This window comes from Empidonax traillii, unplaced genomic scaffold, assembly GCF_003031625.1.
Source record: "Empidonax traillii isolate 1590-97213 ecotype Southwest subspecies unplaced genomic scaffold, ASM303162v1 scaffold1932:size82158, whole genome shotgun sequence".
NCBI lineage: Eukaryota > Metazoa > Chordata > Aves > Passeriformes > Tyrannidae > Empidonax > Empidonax traillii.
The window spans coordinates 22639-42778 of NW_020957125.1; the positions used below are offsets into that span (position 1 = coordinate 22639).

Genomic DNA, 20140 nt, shown 5'->3' on the forward strand with positions numbered 1-20140 from the left:
CCGCCGCCGCCGCCGAGGCCGCTCCCGGGGCGGGGGGGGGCGGGCGGGCGGGGGGGGGGGAGGAACGGAACGCGCCGCCCGGAACGCGCCGCCGCCCCCGTTCCCGCCCGGAACGCTTTGGCCGCCGCACGCGGCCGCCGCCGCCACCGGGCCAATGGCGGAGCAGCGCCCGCCCGCGGCCACGCCCACCCCCGCCGCGGCACCGCGCCTGCGCGGGGGGCGGGGCAGGGGAAAGGCGCCCCCTGGCGGCGGGGCGGGGGGCTGGGACCCCCCCCAGGGACCCCCCCCAAGTGGGGTCCGAGACCCCCCGTGTGCCATCTGTGCCCTCCCTTCCCCTCTGTCTGGGGGTTATGTGGGGCCAGGACCCCCAGGGTGGGCTGAACCCCTGACACCTGAGGTCAAGGGACCGGCACCCGCTCCCCTGGGCCTTATTCCCACCGGGAATGGCTTTCCCTGCCATGGAAAGCCACTGACACCCCCCTTTCCCCCTGAACAGCGCATCCCTCAGCTGAGTGCCTGGCATTCCCTGCGCCAAGGGCTTGGAATTCCCTGTGCCAAAGGCCTGGCATTCCCTGTGCAAACTGCCTGGAATTCCCTGTGCAAACTGCCTGGAATTCCCTGTGCCAAGGGCTTGGAATTCCCTGTGCCAAGGGCTTGGAATTCCCTTTGCCAAGGGCCCAGCATTCCCTGTGCCAAAGGCCTGGCATTCCCTGTGCGAAGGGCCCGGCATTCCCGTGCCGTGGGTGCCCACGGAAGCAGCGGGCAGTGCCCCGTGCCGTGCCGATCCCGAGGGCCCTGGTGCCGGGAATCCTGCTGGCACAGCCCCCACGGAGCCACGGCTGGCATATCTGCCCTCTGGTTCCTCTCCCACTCGGTTTTCCCTCCGGAAGAGCACAGGTGGGAGAGCCCCCACGGCCACCAGCAGCAAACAGGGCCCGTCATGCGCAGGGCTCAGCTGATCCCAGAGCTCAATCCCGCCTTTGTGTCCTGCCGGGAACCTGCCCTTGTTTGTGCCCCGCACAAAGGGCTGGTTTGTGCGGCCGGGCAGGAATTGTCCGGCACAGAAGGGACGGGATGTGCTGCGGGGTTTGTCCCCGAGGGCTGCGGGGTTTGTCCCCAGCACGCCCCGCGGCCCTGCTGCCCCGGGGGTGCCGCTTCCAAAAGGATGAGGTTCTGGATCCAAACGGGCCTTCCCGTGTTTATCTGGGGGTTTTTCTCCCCATCTCACTGTTTATGAAACAATAACGAGGTGAGCTGAAGCCCCTCGTGACTCCTCATCTCCAGAGCTGAAGACTCATCCAGGCCTTATTTTACTGCCAGGAGCATCTTTTCATGGAGCACTCTTTCCCAGGAGACTCCTGGGACACGAGTCGTGTCCGAGTGGGAGAACAGGGATGTTCCCAAGCCCCTCCGGTGGCTCTGGGGGATGTCCTGGGAAGCACAGGCTGCCGTGGCCATTCCTCCCTGGAACCAGGAGTGGGCAATCAGCTGCTTTTTAAAGAACCGTGGTGGAGTTCGGTCCCTTAAAATAGCAGTGCTGTAATCCCAGACAATCCTATTGCCCCAACTTAGGGACCGACGTCCGTCCTGGAGCTGCTGTGACGGTGTCGGGCCCAGGGCAGTTGTAGGGGAGGTTACAAGCGTGAAATTTCCTCAGAATGTAAGTTGTTTTAAATGTTTTACCTGCAAACCACGGAGAAACGTCCCACCAAGAAGCCTCAGAGTTTTGGTTTGCGATTCGTTTCCTCGAAATGGCACAAGAAGGGGGGTTTGTCTTCCCTAAGGACAAGGACAAAGATGGATTTAAGGAGGAGAAGACACCCTGGGTTTGGCTGGTTCACAAATAAAACCCTCACTGACCTCATCCAAAAGCATTTCCAAGGAAACTGGACAGTAACTAAACAAGCACTTTACAGGCACTGCATCATTCAACATCCAAACAAGGCCAGAAAACAATTGGGTGCAATTAAATTTAAAAGCAAAAAAAAATCCCAGTGGTTTATTCCATTTGCCATTATTGTCTGGCATTGTGGCTGGGAGCACCCACACATTCCATAGGAAGTCAGTTTGGATATAGGAAACCACGTCAGGTGTAAAATAAAAAATGTAAGAAATAAAAGGCTGGAGTTGAATTTTTTTAGCTAAATGCTTATTTAAACCACCCAAACCCCTGGGGGTTGCAGGAGACCCAAAGTGTTGGGAAATGAAAAGTAAAACGGGATCTGGACAGGAAATGGAAGGATTAAAGATGACGAAGGTGTCGAGGAAAAGGGGAGCTGCTTAATTGGAGGTGAAAGGCAGGACGTAATCATTAATTAATCGTTATCCCCCCGCTATAAATAGGGCCCCGGCAGTGGGGGAGTGTCCGGCCCCGGGTCAGCTCTGTCCCACCGGGAATAGCACTAATCCCACTGCCCTGCTCCAGGGATTAACGGGACCAGGCTGGTCCTGGAGCCCCGGTACCGCTCACCCCTCGCCACCCCCTGGGCCCTCCGAGCAGCTTTGCCTCACGTTCAGTGAACCTGAGTCCCGTCTTTGTCCTTGGGAACCCCAGGGGACCCTCCTGGGGTGCGCCAAGTGCTCCTGGGGGCTTGGGGTGGGCTTGGGGTGAGATGGGGCAGGTCTGGGGGTGTTTGGGGTGCGGTGGAGTGAGTTTGGGTGGATTTGGGCATCGCTCGGGGGAGTTTGGGGTGGGTTTGGGTGGATTAGGGGTGGGTTTGGGGTCGGACTGAGTGGGTTGGGGTTGGTTTAGGCGGGGTAGGTTTAGGCGAGGGTTGGGTGAATTTGGGGTGGGTTTGGGTGGGCTCAGTCTCACGCTGCTTCACCTTCCCAGGCCATTTCCACCGCCCGGGTGCACTCGGGCCCTGGGACGGGCGAAAGAGCTGGGCCGGGGCTGCGGGACCGCCCCGAGGGGCTGCGGGGCCTGTGGGGGCTGCGGGGCCTGTGGGGGCTGCGGGCGGAGACCCCTCACGCTGCCGGACTACAACTCCCAGGAGGCAGCGGGGCCGGGAAGAGCCGAAGCGGGGCCGGGCGGGGCCGAAGCGGGGCCGGGCGGAGCCGAAGCGGGGCCGGGCGGAGCCGAAGCGGGGCCGGGCGGGGCCGAAGGGAGCCGAAGCGGGCCCGGGGGTCGCGGAGCGGGCCCGGGGGGCAGCCGGGCGGCCCCGGCAAGATGAACGCGGTGCTGGCGGTCCGGCAGTACGTGTCCAAGATGATCGAGGACAGCGGCCCCGGCATGAAGGTGCTGCTGATGGACCGCGAGACGGTGAGCGGCGGGCCCGGAGCTCGGTGGGGGCGGCGGGGCCCGGAGCGCCGGGCCCGGGGTCGCGGTGACGGGCGCTGTGTCCCCCCCTGTGCCCCCCCAGACCGGCGCCGTGAGCGTGGTGTACACCCAGTCCGAGATCCTGCAGCGAGAGGTTTACCTCTTCGAGCGCCTCGACTCGCCCAACAGGGAGCCCATGAAGCACCTCAAGGCCATCTGCTTCGTGCGGCCCACCAAGGTACCGGCCCTGCCCGGGGGTCCCCGCACTCACCGGGGTAGGGGGGGTCGGGGTCTTCTCCCAGGGAGCAGCAGGACAAGAGGAAACGGCTTCGAATTGTGCTGAGGAAAGGGGGGTAAGGGTTAGGTCGGATACTGGGGAAGATTCCTTCATGGAAAGGGCTGTCCAGCCCTGGCACAGGCTGCCCAGGGCAGTGGTGGAGTCCCCCCCATCCCTGGAGGTGCTAAAGAATGTGTGGATGTGGCACTTGGGGACACAGGTGGCCTTGGCAGTGCTGTGGGGCTGCCAAACTGCAGGATCTCAGAGGCTTTCCCAACCTTAACACTTCCGTGATTCCACATTCCTCAACTCTGCTCTCCTCGCTGCTGTTTCCACGCAGGAGAACGTGGAGCTCCTGGTGCAGGAGCTGCGGAGGCCCAAGTACAGCGTCTACTTCATCTGTGAGTACAAACCATCCGGGGGTGCTGGGGGTCCAGAGTCTGGGTCAGGCTCCAGCTCCCAGTGTGGGTGACACAGGCTCCACATCCCACTGTGGGTGGCACAGGCTCCACATCCCACTGTGGGTGGCACAGGCTCCACATCCCACTGTGGATCACACAGCACCTTCCCATGCTGGGTGTAATCAGGCAGGTGCTTCCCACGCGTCCTGCTCGTGCCACGGCATGTTCCGTGGTTTTGGGAATGAAGCAGCACGACTCCAGCTGGTTTTGGGTGGAAGTCCAGTCCTCCAGCCCTGGAATCTGCCGGTGGGATTCTGGGAACTGGGTGAAGTGGCCTCTAGATGTCATCGTGGCTCTGCGGGACGCGGCAGGGCCGGGCACCAGGGAGAGGGGCAGGGAAAGGGCTCCGAGCATCCCTGGCAGGTGGCTCAGGATTCCAGCACCTGCTGGGGCAGGGCCAGAGGGTCTCTGGAGGATTTGCTCCCGCTCTGGAGGGGATCCAGCCGTGCTGTCCCACGGGGTCTGCTTGTTTCCCAACCATCCCTCCACCGTTTCCTCCCAGATTTCAGCAACGTCATCAGCAAGAGCGACGTGAAGGCCTTGGCCGAGGCCGACGAGCAGGAGGTCGTGGCTGAAGTCCAGGTGAAGTTTGGATGTTTTAGGCAGATCCAAAAGCAAAAGGGAGGGTCCAGGCTCACAGACACTGGGGGAGCAGCGGGGCTCTTGTTCCCAACCGGCCTGGGTGGGAGGAGGGATGGACACAAAGGTGGGATTAAGAGGTAGAAGACAGAAATGGTCCCACTTTTCCCTACCCCGTGGCTCTTGGAGCTGCTGCTGGGGCTGTTCTTGGTGCCAGTGCTGGAACACGGCTCTGGGTGGTGACAGACACTGTCCTGCTCCCCCACCAGGAATTCTATGGTGACTACATTGCTGTGAACCCTCACGTCTTCTCCCTCAACATCCTGGGCTGCTGCCGGGTAGGAACACGTCGAGTTCTCCTTGGATTGGGTAACACCAGTACCCACCACAAACTGGGGCGATGGGGGGCTGCTGGAGGGGCCATGAGGGGGAAGGAATGGTCCTTGGCAAGGAGAGGAACACCAGGGAGCCTGGGCTGGGCCCTGGGGTTTCCTGCTCCTCCAGCCCAGCCGTGGTTTCCTGTGAGAATTCAGGATTTGGGAATGAGGGTGGGAGGAAGTTTGGGGCCGGTGCATCCATATGAGGCGCAGCCTTTCCTTCCAGGGCCGCAGCTGGGACCCAGCTCAGCTGGCCAGGACAACCCAGGGGCTCACTGCTCTGCTGCTGTCCCTGAAGAAGTGCCCCATGATCCGGTACCAGCTCTCCTCGGAGCCGGCGAAGCGCTTGGCCGAGTGCGTGAAGGTGAGGGGAGCCCCCGGCCACAGCACGTCCTCCCTTGGAGGGGAACTCACTTTGGGCTAGTTTTGGGGTTTTGACCCATTTCCAGTCCATTCTTGTGAATTCCATCATTTCCTTCATGGCCTAGTGGCAGGTCACGTCCCTCTCTGCTCCCAAAGCAGCCTCTGGAGAGCTGCATTTCCAGGCCCTCAGCTCCTCCCTGGCAGTGCAGCCACAGCAGCACAGCTGGGATTTCACCCTCCCTTCCCCCTGTACCCAGAGCCACACTGAGAGGGAGCGTTTTCCGGGTGCCCCCAGCGGGATTTCTCCCCTTTCTCCACAGCAAGTGATCACCAAGGAGTACGAGCTGTTCGACTTCCGCCGCACCGAGGTGCCTCCCCTGCTCCTGATCCTGGACCGCTCCGACGACGCCATCACCCCGCTCCTGAACCAGGTGAGCTGTGCCAGGCCGGGGCAGGGATGGGAGCGTGAAACCCCTCTGTGCTCTCTGCCCGTCTGGTTACCTGCCAGAGGTGTGTATTTCCCGTTGTCACCTCCTGGCTGGTCTGGGGGGCACGCACCTGGGCTTGTCCGCGTGTCCTGGGGGGAGCGGGAGCAGCGCGGGTTGGGCTCAGCTGAAATCCATCGATTTCCCGGTGCTGTGCCTCACCAAGGTCACCCCTCTGCCTCCCTCTGTCCCCTGGCAGTGGACGTACCAGGCCATGGTCCACGAGCTGCTGGGGATCAACAACAACCGCATCGACCTGTCCCGGGTGCCGGGGATCAGCAAGGACCTGCGGGAGGTCGTCCTGTCAGCTGAGAACGACGAGTTCTACGCCAATGTAGGTGTCCTGGAGGCTCTCCACGAGCAGCTGGGTCTGGGGGTCACATCCTGTTCGTGTTTTATTCCAAAGCCAGGTGCAGAGCTGTGGGTCTGGGGGAATGTGCCTTGGGCGCAGGGGGCTGCCTTCTCCCAGCTCCTAAAGACTCTTTCCCTGTGCCTCCTGTCCATGCAGAACATGTACCTGAACTTCGCCGAGATTGGCACCAACATCAAGAACCTGATGGAGGATTTCCAGAGGAGGAAGCCGAAGGAGCAGCAGAAGCTGGAGTCCATCGCCGACATGAAGGTACGGACAAAGCCCATCCCAGCTTGTCCCAGGGCACAGCTCGGAGCAGGGGCTCAATTTTAGGACTAAATAAAAAGTTCATCCCTCCCAGAAGTCTCCTGGGGATCGAGATGCCCAATCCTCCGCACGCAGGGCTTGGACTGCTGTGAATTTGTGCGATTCGTGGCCGGCTGCACCCACCCTCTGTCTCCTGCCTTGCCCTGGAAGCACCCACTGTCTTGGTTCCCTCCCTCTGACAGGCCTTTGTGGAGAACTACCCTCAGTTCAAGAAGATGTCGGGGACGGTGTCCAAGCACGTGACGGTGGTGGGGGAGCTGTCCCGGCTCGTCGCCGAGCGGAACCTGCTGGAGGTGTCGGAGGTGGAGCAGGAGCTGGCCTGCCAGAGTGACCATTCCAGTGCCCTGCAGGTACTCCCTCCCAGGCCTGGGTCCGGGGCTTTGAGCCCGTCGCTCCCCTGGGGTGGGAGTTGTGTGTCCCGCGGGGTGGGACGCGGTGTGGAACTGCTCCTCCCTGCTCGGCTCAGATGGGGATGAGTCATCGTTAATAACTGGCTTGAGAAGCATCTTGGCAAATCCTGTCCTTACCTCCCACCACCCAGCGTTCCTCCATTCTGTGACAGTGCTGTCACATCACCAGCTCTGGGTTCGGGGAGGGGGGGATGTGGCAATGCTGGGAGCTGGACGGAGACCCCGGCAGCTCAGCCCTCCCCTCCAGGTGAATCCTGGGATTCCTGGGGTCACCTTGGTCCTGGTCTGCCCAAACTCGGTGTTTCTGCAGTTCTTTAGAGCAGAAAAGCTGCCTCAGTTCCCTGCCAGCCCCGTGCCTGAAGGGCCCTGTTGTACTTCCAACAAACTGAGGCTGCTGGAAAACTTGCAGCGGCTGGGAAATGAATGGCAACCCATGGAAGTGGGATCTTTGTCCCTGCAGCCACCCTGCCCCGGGCTGTCCCTGCTGCAGCTCCCCGTGGCAGCGAGAAGGGCAAGGCCACGGGACAAGGAGCAACCACAGCCAGAGCCTGGAATAAGGGTGGAATTGTTCTCCCCTGATGTCACTTCAAGGATTGTTCGGTCTCTGGTGGCCTCGGGGCCCCCCAGTGCAGGACATTTGGGTTATTCCTCCCCTGGGCTCTCATTAACCCTGACACAGAGCAGGAGCCCTGGGAGCTGAACAGAGGGTTGGAATCCCAGCTCCTCCCGTGGACAATGGCTGTTCTGTTCTCCGTGCTTCCCGCTGATCCTGGCACTGCCAGCACAGGAACCTCCCTGGGGCTCCGTCCCTCCCCTCACAGGTGGATTCCTGAACCTGAAGGGTGAAGTTCCCGTTGGTCCTCCTTACAGGCCGGGGTTTTGTCCTGTGTTTTTGTAACCAGTCACTCCAGTGATGCCAGTCTGATTCCATGTCCCTCAGGCAGTGACCCCAGTGACCCCAGCCCAGTTCTGTGTCCCTCAGGCAGTGACACCAGTGTGATTAGAGTCCCCCAGGCCCTGGCCCCCGCTGAGGCGTGCCGGTGTCCCCGCAGAGCGTGCGGCGGGTGCTGCAGAGCCCGCGGGTGGCGGAGCTGGACGCGGCGCGGCTGGTGATGCTCTACGCGCTGCGCTACGAGCGCCACGCCAGCAACGGCCTGGCGGCGCTGCTGGAGGAGCTGCGCGCCCGCGGCGGCACCGACAGGTACCGCAAGGTAACCCCGACCGGGGGGGCACGGGGTTGGGGGTGGGAGTCGCTGCTCTCTGGGGGTCAGCCCTGAGCCCAGCTGGGCTGTGTGGGGGTGTGTGGCTTCAAAAGGATTTTTTAAATGAGTGGCTCCGTTTTTCCCACGTTGGGTTGGATGGGGTGATGTCCAGAGGGGCCCTTCCACGCTGTGCTGGTTCTGGGGTGATGGGAAGGACTGAATAAAGTGGGGATGGCAGGAGTCTGCTGGGAGGGGAGCGTGGCACGTGCACAGGCCTGGGATGGGTTCCTCTCTCCTTCTCCTGTTCCCCCTTTCCCCGTCTCCTGCACAGGGAAGGGCTGGGGATGGAGAGGAGCTGGTGGGAAGGGAGCGGGCGGCAGCGCCAGGAGCAGCTGGGGAGGAGGTGGAGGAGCAGGATGATGTCACCTCGCGTGGAGGAGCTGCTGCCGCCGCCGCGGGCGACAGAGACGAGGCCTCTCCTCGTGCAGGAGGGTTGGGGCAGGCAGGGGGGGACATGGGGGTGCTGCTGCTCCACCCCCTCACCCCCTGTGTGCGGTGCCACTGGGATCACCTCCCTGGCTCCGTGCCCTGAGCTCCGTGAGCCCCAGAGCCCAGGGAGGAGTTCCTGGGCTGACAGCTCCTGCCCTCTCCCCCCACAGCTGGTGTCGGCCGTGGTGGAGTACGGAGGGAAGCGGGTCCGGGGCAGCGACCTCTTTGGCCCCAAGGACGCCGTGGCCATCACCAAGCAGTTCCTCAAAGGCCTGAAGGTACCGAGTCGGGGGTAACACCTGCTGGGTTGTCGGGTGATGGCGGTGCCTCTGCTGGTTCCTCCTCCCTCCTCGCTCTCCCAGTTCCCTAAAGAGCTCCTCTCCCCCCCCAGGGCATTGAGAACGTGTACACGCAGCACCAGCCCCTGCTGCAGGAAACGCTGGACCAGCTCATCAAAGGAAAGCTCAAGGACAGCCAATATCCCTACCTGGGCCCCAACACGCTCCGGGACAGGTACGTGGGGCTGGTCGGGCAGAGCCTGCACTGGGATACACCCCTGGCACTGGGATACACCCCTGGCACTGGGATACACCGGCTGCCACAGCACTGGAAACACCCCTGGCACCCCTGGCACTGGGACACACCGGCTGCCCCGGTGAACTGAGGCACAAATCCCAGTGTTTCATGATCAGCCCCAAACGAGCTGCTCCGTGCCCTTCACCCCGAGCCCGGGAGCTCCGAGGCAGCGCCGTGTCCTCGCCTGACTCCGGAATCGATTGTGATTTCCCGGCTGCAGCGCAGCCTGAATCATGCATTAAACATGGGGGTGTGGATCCGCAGGGATCTGAGCTGCTGGAGCCTGCTCTCGGGGCCAGGGGTGAAAGTTGCGGGGCAGATGAGGTTTTGTGGGATTTAAGGGCTGGCGCAGCAGATCCCGGGGGTGACTCGGGGTCTGGGAGAGGCACCGTGAGGATCAGGGATCGCTGCCTCCAGGGCAGGGTTTATCCCTGCTTTTCTCTGGCCCTGGCTCAGTATTTGCTGGGCGTTCCTCAGCATTCCCCATCCCAGGAAGCGCTCAAGGCCGGGTTGGACGGGGCTTCCACCTGGTGAACACGGCCAGAGCTTTTGAGGCCCCTCCTGCCCAAAGCCTTCCCTGATCTGTGCCTTCATCCCAGGCCCCAGGATATCATCGTGTTCCTCATCGGAGGGGCCACCTACGAGGAGGCGCTGGCCGTGTACAACCTGAACCGCTCCAACCCCGGCGTGCGCATCGTCCTGGGCGGCACCACCATCCACAACACCAAGAGGTACAGCCCATCCCCATGCAGGGCCACAGCCCCTGAACTGTTTACAGGAGAACTGGCACTCTGTGGAAGGGCTGGATCCATCTGGGAGCTCCGGGGAAGGATGGCAGAGAGCCTGTTCTGAAGCAGCCCAGCTCCAAATGGTCCCTTTTTTTTCTTGGATAAGGTTTCCCTGAGGGTGGAAGGACAACAAAAATGTCTCCTGTCCCCCTGTTCCCCACGATTCCAGCACAGTGCCCGAGGATCAGGGAAATCTCAGCACATCCCTGAGGTGTCTGATGTGAAGGAACCCAGATTTTAGTGTGTCCCAACCCCTCCTGTAATCCACAGCCTTCCTGATTCCTGCGGGATTAGGGCGGATATGTCACCAGAAACAAGGGGATTTGGGTGTTAATGCGCCGAGCAGCCATGTAAGAGCCTAATCCCGGGCTCCATTGTTCCTACAGCCCCTCTGGAACCGGGACCAACATCTGTGGGCCCCGGGGGGGTGGCCCAGGGGAGGGAGAATCCGCTCTGCTCCCGGGGATCCGCCCCGCTCCCGGCGATCCCGAAGCAGTTCCGCGGGGTTCGGAGGAGAAGGGGTTACAAGGGATCAATAATCGGCTAAAAAAGGGACGCCCGGGGGCAGGAGGAACATCTGGCGCTGGGGGCTGACTCATCCCCGGGCAGGTTGAGCCCAAACCTGCCGGGACTAATCCCGGGATGTGGAGCCTGACCCAGTTACCCAGTTACGGCGGCACCGGAGCCTCGCGGGGACCCTCCTCGCTCCGAGGGGTGGGAGCAGAGCCAGGGCTGGGTTTGTTCCTCCTGGGGGTTGGATCTCTGGGCCCTGGTCGGGTGGAGCACCTGGGGAGTTGCCTGCAGGTGCTTGTGCTGGGCCCTCACCTGGCCCTGCAGGATCCACAGGGAACAATCCCCGGCACGGGGGGGTTTGTGCTGTGGTGCATCCCCCTGGGGCAGGGGGCACTTTGGCTCTTGCCTCGGCACACTCCAGGCCCAGAAGGTGCTGGGAGAGGCCTGTGAGGGGACCCTGAGGGGTCTCTGGCCATGTGCACAACCTGCTCTGGATGGTGTGGGACCCAGAGGTTCCCTAAAAACACCAGCGAGTCACTCCCCGCCACAGCTCAGTTCTGCCTGGCTCCAGTGCCTAAAAATAACGCGGAGGAGAGAGAGCCGGGGCTGGAACACAAAGCCAGGTGGAGCCAGGGGACAGTGTCCTGTCTGTGCCCCTCCACACCCGGCTGCCCCTCCCAGCTGCGGCCCATGGAGCTCAGAGCTGGGGCTTTGCTGGAGATTTTAGGGGTTTGTTATTTCTCAGACCCCTCAGCAGCCACAGCCTGCTCCAGACCCAGTTTAGGGAAACCCCGCTTCTGTGGGATTTGTGGCATACCCTAGTTTGTGTTTCTTTATCCTTTTTGGGTTTGTTTTTTTTTTAAGCACTGCTGTTGAGATCACCTGATCAGCACATTGAGGGGATGAGTCAGCCTGGGAACGGCTGTGGTGTCTCACTGCCAGAGGAACCATCCTCCGGCAGCATCTTCCCGGCTGGGAGCATTCCTGGCCTTGGGAGCTGCTTGTTTACCCTTGGATTAGTGTCTCCTGCCCTCAGCTATCCCAGGACAGCCCCAGGAGCGGGTCAGGCAGGGGTGACCTGTTGTTGGGTCGCAGTGTCGTGGGCAGGCCGCCCCTTTGCCACTGTCGCTGCGTGTGGAGAAGTGACAGGACCAGAGGGAACGGCCCCAGGTTGCACCAGGAGAGGTTTAGGTTGGATATGGGGTAAAAATTCCGTCATGAAAGGGCTGTCCGGGGCAGTGGTGGAGTCCCCAGCCCTGTGGATGTGGCACGTGGGGACACAGCTCAGCGGTGGCCCCTCAGGGTGGGGTTGGCAGCTGAACCCGAGGGGCTCAGAGGGCTTTTCCAGCCTAAAGCAGTCCCTGGTTCTGTGCCTCGGTGCCCCCATCCCGGTGTTGCTGGGGCTGTGCCAGCTCTGGGGCTGAGGAGCAGGTCCTGGTGGGGTCCAAAGGCTCGAGGGGGGTGGGGGGCAGTGGGCCCTTGTCCCACTAAGCAGAGCCTTTCCTGCAGCTTCCTGGAGGAGGTGACGGCCGCCGGGTTCCGTGGCCGGGGCCCCGAGAGCTCCCAGGGCCCGCCCAGGTCCAGCAGCCGACGGTGAATCCCGGAGGAACGGATCCCTCCCTGCCCATCCCGAGCTGGAGCTGGAGCTTCCCCCTCTGGAGCTGGGGCTGTCACCTGAGGGGAGCCTGGGGAAGCTCCTGAATCCCTGCAGCTCCCGCCTCTTCACGGGGACACACGGGATGAGTGCCCTGAGGGGAAGGGGAGCAGCCCTGGGGGTGCAGCTGGCGGGCTCAGGAGCCCTTTGCTCTGCTCCCTTGTCTGTATATGTTGAAATCCTATTAAATCCCCCGTTTTGGCCCAATCTCTCTGTCAGATGATCCCCCCAGTTTCCCTTTCCCGATGCCACGAGGTGCAGTCACAGCCTGAGCCTTCTCAGGAGCTTCTGATCCCCCCTCAAGGACCACCCCAAGGTCCCGCTGAGGAACCTGCGGGTGCGTTTCCAGCTCTGCCCCGTGGCCTCTAATCAGCACTTGATTGGGAATTAACAAGCCAGATCAAATGAAATGAGCTCCTAAATCTCTGGGAATTATCTTGGCATCGAGACTTAAGTCCTGCTGATGTGGGAGAGAGCAAAGCCCTTCAGGGGGGAGGGGGCCTGGCCCCAGGGGTCCTGGGCAGCTCCTGTTGGGGAGAAACAAAGCCTGGGCTGGGGGGAGGGGGTCTTTAAGGTCCTTCCAGCCCAAACCATTCCGTGCTCCTGGACCTCTGGGAGGAAAGTTGGGCAGGAAGGGGAAATGTGGCAGTGGGAACATGATGAGGGATTTCATTTAAGGAAAAACCCCACAAAAACTCAATGTCCAAACCTGATGATGACCCAGATCAGCTGCAGGGGCCACAGGAGCTGGTCCTGTTACCCAGACTGGCTGTCCCTGGGTCACAGGGGGTGGTGGGGAATGTGAAGCCCCAGAGAAAAGAGTCCCCAAGGACAGCTGTGACAGAGGGGAGCTCAGTCCTCAGAGGAGCCTGCCCCCTCCTCTCCAGAGGGACAAATCCCTCCTGCAGCAGCCCCTCTCCCAGACAACAACGCTGCAATCATCGTCAGACACTCGGAAAAGCGCGTGCCCTAATTAAACCCGGCTCATCTTCCAGGCAGCAGCTTCACACTTGATATCCAGAGGCAAAATGCTGTGTGGGGGGTGTTAAAGACGTAAATAAACCGAGAGTTTGCCGATCTGCTCTGCAGCAAGGTGAGATTTTGGCTGTTTAAATGGATCAGCGCAGGGAGCAGCTGCAGCACCGGGGCCAGGGGGGGTGAGGGGGGTGTGGGAGAGACACAAACACACCTTGGAGGGGCTTTTTGTGCTGCCCACGGGATGGGGATGGGGATGGGGACAGGGATGGGGACAATGACAGGGACAGGGACAAGGACACCCCTCACCCCATCCCAGCGGGAGCAGCGTCCAGGGCCGGGAGCACGACCCCCTGTTCCCAGTATGGGACTGGGAGCCGGGTTCCCCCCCATCTCTGTTGATGTTCCCAGCTCTGAATCAGTGCTCACATCCTTCACAAACCGTGCCAGGACAGCCCGAGGGTCCCGAGCGGGGCCGGATCGCGGCTCCCAGGGCAGGGGGGGTGTGCTGGTGCGTTCCCAGGGCCACTTCCCTGGCACTGGAGGGGGTTTGGGAAGGGAGTGGGCGCTGGATCCGAAGGGCAGGACGGAGCTGTCCTGCTGCCACCAGCACGGTGCCATCTGGCACTGGCCATGCGCCGGCGCTCGGCGGGCCCTGGCCCCGAAAACAGGACGTGAGGAAGGACGAGGCCGGTCGGGAGGCAAAATGTCAGTAAATAAACTGGCAGGTCCCCCGTGGTGCCCCAGCAGACTGCACTGAGGGCCCTGGGCAGCTCATCTGTCCCTCTGCCATCGGCCCTGCCTGGACCCAGCTCTGCCCACGGCGGTTAAAAGGGGAAACTGAGGCACAGAGATGGCAAATCCCAGGCCTGGGACCCACAGAGCTCAGGGGGGGCAAAGGCAACCCCTGGATTAGGTGCAGGCAGTGACTTGTGTCCCTGTCCCAGGTGTTCCCAGGTGTCCAGTGCATGCCACAGCTCACCACACAAACAGGGAGCACGTGGGAATGCCAGGGGGATGCCAACACTCACAAAAGCTCTGGAAATGCTCAGTAATCCAAGTGCATGGCCAGGACATCCCCAGAGTGCTGGGGTGAAGCTGCACCTTGAAACTGGGCTGGGGGGTGTTGTCCACTGGTGGGATGGACTGTAAAGCTGGGATGGGATGGCCAGGGTCATTGTAAAGTCGACCCACTGATCAGTGATGGGTCAATCTATTTTCTCCTTTCTCTGCTTTTCCTTCTTTCTCACCCAACTCTGATCCGCGAATCCCACCCCTGGCCTTAGTCCCACACTCAAGACATTGTAGGACATGCAGGAGACAGACAAAATAAGCCCCACAAGGGGTATTTTTTAGGAAGCTGAGTGTCTCCTCACTTTTGGAATCCCACCCAGTCCTGGCTGTCAGACCCTCCGTGCTGGAAGTGACCCCTTCCCTCCATCCCCTTCCCAAGGAATCCCCCCTCTCCTCTCTCCGGGGGGATTTGTCTGCACTTCTGAACCCCTTTCGGGCAGAAAACCCTCCCAGTGCCACCCGGCCGCTTTCCCCACCCCTCCTCTCCCAGGAAGTTTCCCGGTGACCCGCGACACCTCCGGGGGACGCCTCGGGGGACACCCGGCCGGGGGTTTCGCTGCCCCCTCGGCTGCTCCGTCCCCGCGGCGAGCCGGAGAGACAAAGAAGAAGAAGAAGAAGGAGGAAAAAAAAAAAAAAAAACCACCCTCGTGGGCTGCGATTCGCCCTGTGCCGTGAACCCCGACGTCACGGGCGCGCGGCTATAGATGGAGCTCGGGAGCCCGGCGCAGCCCAGCGCAGCCCCCCGAGCTGCGGGATGGTGGCGGCGGGGGGGGACGCGGCGGGGCTGGCGATGGCTCAGAGCGCCGTGTGACGGGACGGGGCCCTGAGCCACGCGGGGCGAAGGCAGCGCGGCCGCAGGAGGAGCACGGGGGGGGGTTCCCTCTCCCCCCCCCCCCCCCCCCCCCCCCGCCCCGCGAGGAGGCCGCGGGAGCCCCCCTCCCCCCCTCGCCCCCTCCTTTCCCCCCCAAAAAAAAAAAAAAACAACCCGACCTCCTCCCAGCGCACCAAGGAACGATGAAAAAAAATAATTCTGCGAAAAGGGTGAGTGGAATCCGTTCTTCTCCCGGGGCACGGCGGGGTGAGGGAGGCTCCCGGATGTTTTGGGGAGGGGTGTGTGTGTGTGTGGGGGTGTCTCTCCAGTGCCAGGTGTTCTCTTGGGCTCCCCTCTCCCCCCGCAAAAAAACGCACGGACCCCCAGGCAGACCCAGAGAGACCCCGACCCCGCGGCCGGGCCGGCTCCTGCCCCTGCCCAGCGCCTCTCCCGCATCCCGCAGTGGGGGATGTAGGCAGGCAGTTCTCATCTTGGAACACAAGGAAACCATAAAATCCAGAGGCACCATCACCCCGCCGCTCTGTGCCGTGTGTGCTGCACCCAGCCATCCCCTCGCTGCCTCACGGGCAAATCCCGCATATGAACCACCCGCAGATTTCACCCCTCGGATGAATCGCTCGTGAAAAGCTCAAAAATGCGATTTTCACCGCAGGAAAAAAAAAAAAAAAGAAAAAAAAATAAATCCAGCCGGTTTAAATTCCGCCCAACCCCCCTGCCCTGATCCCCTTTCCATGGGTAAATAAATGCCCGCTGGATGAGGCGATGGAGACACCGGCCTGTCTTATATAACCGCGGAGGGAACCCTGCCCGCTCCTCGCAGCCTCCTCCCGGTGCTGCCGGTGCCGCTTCGCGTCTGCGGCACAAAAATCCCCGGGCAGTGACCCCGGGGAAGGACTCGGGGCCCGGAGTCGGCGGAGAGAGGGGCCGGAGGGAGGGGGAGGCGAAAGTTGGGCAAAGAGGGAGGGGGGCAGAAGAGGAGTGTAGAACCAAGAATAATCCCGTTTTCCCCCATTTTTTCCCCCCTTTCCCTTTGTGTTAGGGGCACCAGGATGGAAACCAGCAACCTGCGCAGCCGGAGAAGGTCGGCTGGGTGCGGAAATTTTGCGGGAAAGGCATTTTTAGGGAGATCTGGAAAAACCGTTATGTGGTTCTGAAGGGAGATCAGCTTTACATCTCGGAGAAGGAGGTAGGATCGGTTTCAGTTTCCTTTCCCATCCCCCCTTCCTTCCTTTGCATATGAAAAGGAGCAGCCCCGGCCCTTCCCAGCGCCCCTCCAGCGCCAGCCGGGCCCAGGAGCTTCCTCGGGGGCTTCTCTTGTGCCCGGGCAGGACCCGGCCGGGTCAGGATGGGCTCCGGCAGCGAACTCTCCCAGCCGAGCTCTGCTGGGAGACATTTTCCCAGCCTGGAGGCACGAAAGGATTCACTTAGCGAGAGTTAAGCCCCTCAGCCCTCTTCCTGCCGCGGCGACAGCAATGCCTTCTGTGCCTGTCCTCCCTCGCCGAGCCCGGCAGTGCCTCGTTCCCAGCTGCTCGCCGCCCATTTGGAAATAACTCCGCTCTCCCGGCTGGAATCGAGCCATTTACGGGTCGATCTCTGCTATTTTTCCCCGGCGCCGAGAGGACAACGGGGAGATTTTTCCCCCCCGGGTTCCACCACACCGTGTTGCACAACGTGCCCCCTCCGCTCCCCCTCCTCCGTCTCCTGGCCGGGGTTTGGGGTTTAAGGTGATGTTGACACCAGAGGTAATCGGATGTGACTGCCGGGCTGAGCCGACACACCCGGCTGTCCTTGCACGGCCCGCCCCGCTCTTTTTGTCTCCATAAATCCATCGGGGAGAACTCCCCATCCAGGGCCCTCCAAATCCATCGGGGAGAACTCCCCACCCAGGGCCCTCCAAATCCATCAGGGAGAACTCCCCACCCAGGGCCCTCCAAATCCATCGGGGAGAACTCCCCACCCAGGGCCCTCCTCCCTCGGGTCCCCTCTGACACCCCGGAGCTGCACCGGTGCCCACAGCAGGCACAGGGGCTGCTCCAGGTCAGGGAATTCGGGGTAACACCCCAGTCTGGCTGGGTTCCCCTCAGGGGGGGACATTCCCTGCTGGATGCAGGGCTGCCTGGCCCAGCTCAGGATCTGGAGAGTGGCAGGGGCCACTTGGTTTAGGGCTGGTGGAGTCGTGGGCACGGCACACGCGGAGGCATCAAGGGTTGTTGGAGCACAGAAATGGTCTAAGAAGTGGACTGAGTGCCCAGGTGGAGCTGAGCTGTGTGCTGGAATTCCAGAGAGACACAGGACCAGGGAATGGAGGTTGTCTGGGGGCAGGGGGGGTGTTGGTGCCTTGGGAACGCTCAGGTGAGCAGAGGTGATGAGAGAAGGGTTAGGGCTGTGGACAGCGCTGGTGGCAGCCAGGCACGAAGCCCGTGGCGGATCTATGGATGCATTTATGGCTCAGGAAAGTTGGATGGATGTGGGAGGCACAGAGCCAGTGGCACAAATCCCCCGTGGTTTGTGGCTCTCCCAAATTCCCCGGCAGTAATGGAGACCAACACAGTCAGGCTGCTGGGATGGGACTGGGAATAGGCTGGACTAGCCAAGGGAAAAGGTGCTCGAACAGGGATCAACCCAGGGAGGAGGTGCAGGGAGAAGATTGTCTGTCCCTCCTGAGGACAGCCAGGTCGCTCCAGCTCCACTCCAGGTGTGTTGGGAGCCCCGGAGAGGGACGAGGCTGGAGGGGCCACAGGGGGCCTGTTCTGAACAAGAAGCCCCCGTGTTTGTGTTTCTTACGGGGCAGAGCTCCCGCCTGGGCCCGAGGCGGCTCCACGTGCGCGTGAGGGGCCATAAATAACGCGCAGCAGCCGCGGCCGTGGCTTTATATGGAAGAATCTGTGGTGGGGCAGAGCCGGAGCTGACATCTGGTGCTGCTGTGCACTGAGGTGGCTCCGTGCTGGTCCCAGAGGTGACAGCTGGCTGTGGGTGTGCCTGCGGTGCAGGGGGACGCGCCGGTGTCGGGGGGTCTGGCGTGCCGGGGGTCTCCGTGGAGGGGTTCCCGGGGTTTGGGTGTGCCCGGGGTGCTGCCGAGACTTCCCACTCCCAGGGTCTCAGAACATGCTGGCCAGAGAATCATCACTCATTCCCTGGCAAATCCTGGCCCTCCTCTGCCCACCCCCTGGATAATGAACGGGAAATTGGGTGGAAGTGGCCCCAGGACAGGCTGAGTCTCTCCCCCCAGTCTGAGTCTCCCCCCAGTCTGAATCTCACCCCAGTCTGCTGTGCTGGGTGAGGAGGCTCAGCTGCCTGTTTCTGCCACAGATCAAAGCCCTCCCGTGTTATAAATGATTCTGCTCCATCACAACCACTGGAGTGATGTGGATCTGGTGGATGCAGCTCACGGGTTCGCTCTCGGAGCAGCCCTGGTGTTCCCTGTCAGCTCCCCTCACGCTCAGCGGCTGCTCCAGAGCACTGGCAGGTGTTTCTGCAGGTGAAGCTGCATTCCCAACCCTCCCCCCCCAGCTCAGAGCAGAAGGGATTAAATTCCAGGGCTCCTGGATGCTCCTCAGCCCTGCCAGGGTTAAATCCCAGGGCGCCTGGAAGCTCCTCGGCTCTGCCACGCACTCCCTGAATGAATTCAAACCAGACACTTATTTACTTTTGCCTGCATTTCTCCATCTGGGAAGCAGGGCAGTGAGTGCCATCTCCCCAAGGCACAGGGGATGGGGAATTGCCTGTCCCGTGCCGGGATCCCTCAGGAAGGATGTCGACTCGGGGCAGGTGGTGACGCCGCACGCAGAGAGCGCGGAGGGGAACTCCTGGGAGCTGAGCAGGGGCTGAGGTGTGGGATGGGATCTTGGGCTTCTCCCCGGCACAGCCAGCCCTGCAAGGAGAGGAAATGGAGTTTTTCAGCCCAGCCGCTGGAAGATGCCAAGGGGATGTTTAGTTCTGCCCTTCTGAAGCCGTGGGACTCGGCTGACACCTCCTGAACCAGGAGCTGAGGCTCCCCCTGGGCAGCCGAACTCCGGGACCTTCGGTCACCGGCCAAACCCAGCCCAGCACCACCTTCTGAGCCCACTTTGGCGTTCCCTCCCCTCCCTCTCCTCATGCTGCTCCCTCCCCCCCCATCCCAGCACATTTCTGGGAATTGCTTCGGGCTGTTTCTGGCCCGGTTTGGGCGCTGCCCGCGCCGGGAGCACGGCCGGGCTCGGCGCTTCCTCGCAGGAAGCCGGGGCTGCCAGAGGGCCCTGGGTGACGAGGAGGGGGGTGAGGAAACGCTTCTCTTGAGCCTCCCCTTGTTTGCTACCAGAGGCATTGGCTCAATTAGCACGAGAGCACTCGAGGAGCTGTTTGCTCCTCGCCGCTCCCGGTTCCAGCTCGGCTCGTGCTGCTGGCAGGGGGTGTTTTGGCACGCTCGGTCCTGTGGCTGCACCGAGGGGGTGTTTGCCCTCTGTGAGCTCTGCCATGCCTGGTGTGGTGGGATTTGGGGAGGAATTGTGTCCCCTGCACACACGTGTGTGCATCCCTGAGCCAGGGACAGCCTGGCTTCAGCCAGGCCTGCAGGAAGCTCCGGCCCTTCCCAGGGCAGAGCTGCTCCAGAGGTGTTCCAGAGGTGTTCCAGAACTGCTCCAGAGGTGTTCCAGAGGTGTTCCAGAGCTGCTCCAGAGCTGTTCCAGGGCTGTTCCAGAGCTGTTCCAGGGCTGCTCAGCTGGAGGAAGCGAAACTTTGGTGGCAGCCCGAGAGGGGAACTCGTGGGGCCCGAAACTGCTCCTGTTTGGGTGTTTGGCCCCACTGAGAGTCTGGAGGGTTCTGGTTACGCCCTGAGCCCTGCTGTGACCCCCTGGGTGTCCCGTGGGTTCGTTACACCGCGTGTCTTGTGATTTCCTGCACCTTCCACATTTCTCCGTGTCCCATCAGGGAGCTGCTCAGGCAAACCTCCACCAAAAATCCCAGGCTGGAGTGACTGAGCCCCTGCCCTTCCCCTCTGTGCCCGCAGACCCCCAGGGACAGGAGTGCTGGGGGTCCCTGGGGGCAGCCCGGGCGGGCAGCAGCTGCAGGGGAAGGAGTTTGGGGAGTGTGAGGAGTGTGAGGAGTGCGAGGAGTGCGAGGAATGCAGCTCCTCTCCTCGGATCCCAGCAGTGTCAGCAGTGCCAGCCCCA

At 62.0% G+C, this 20140-nt stretch overlaps 1 protein-coding gene and 1 long non-coding RNA gene across 3 annotated transcripts; both read left to right on the forward strand.

The window, feature by feature from the left end:
• The first annotated feature begins 3018 nt into the window (after positions 1–3018).
• Positions 3019–12091, forward strand: VPS45 (vacuolar protein sorting 45 homolog). The gene is made up of 15 exons (XM_027909046.1): positions 3019–3262; positions 3363–3497; positions 3877–3937; positions 4500–4579; positions 4846–4914; positions 5180–5317; positions 5637–5747; positions 6001–6135; positions 6310–6423; positions 6663–6830; positions 7943–8101; positions 8752–8859; positions 8973–9094; positions 9757–9888; positions 11968–12091. The coding sequence occupies exons 1-15, from the start codon at positions 3170–3172 to the stop codon at positions 12053–12055; spliced, it is 1713 nt and encodes a 570-aa protein (XP_027764847.1). The 5' UTR covers positions 3019–3169; the 3' UTR covers positions 12056–12091.
• Positions 12092–15092: 3001 nt separating this feature from the next.
• On the forward strand, positions 15093–17270 carry LOC114071266. 2 transcript variants are annotated; one of them, XR_003574015.1, is made up of 3 exons: positions 15093–15202; positions 16033–16179; positions 16366–17270. It is a non-coding gene; the product is annotated as an uncharacterized LOC114071266 (long non-coding RNA). The 2 variants fall into 2 exon arrangements; XR_003574016.1 differs by having other exon boundaries at positions 16371–17270.
• Positions 17271–20140: the final 2870 nt, after the last annotated feature.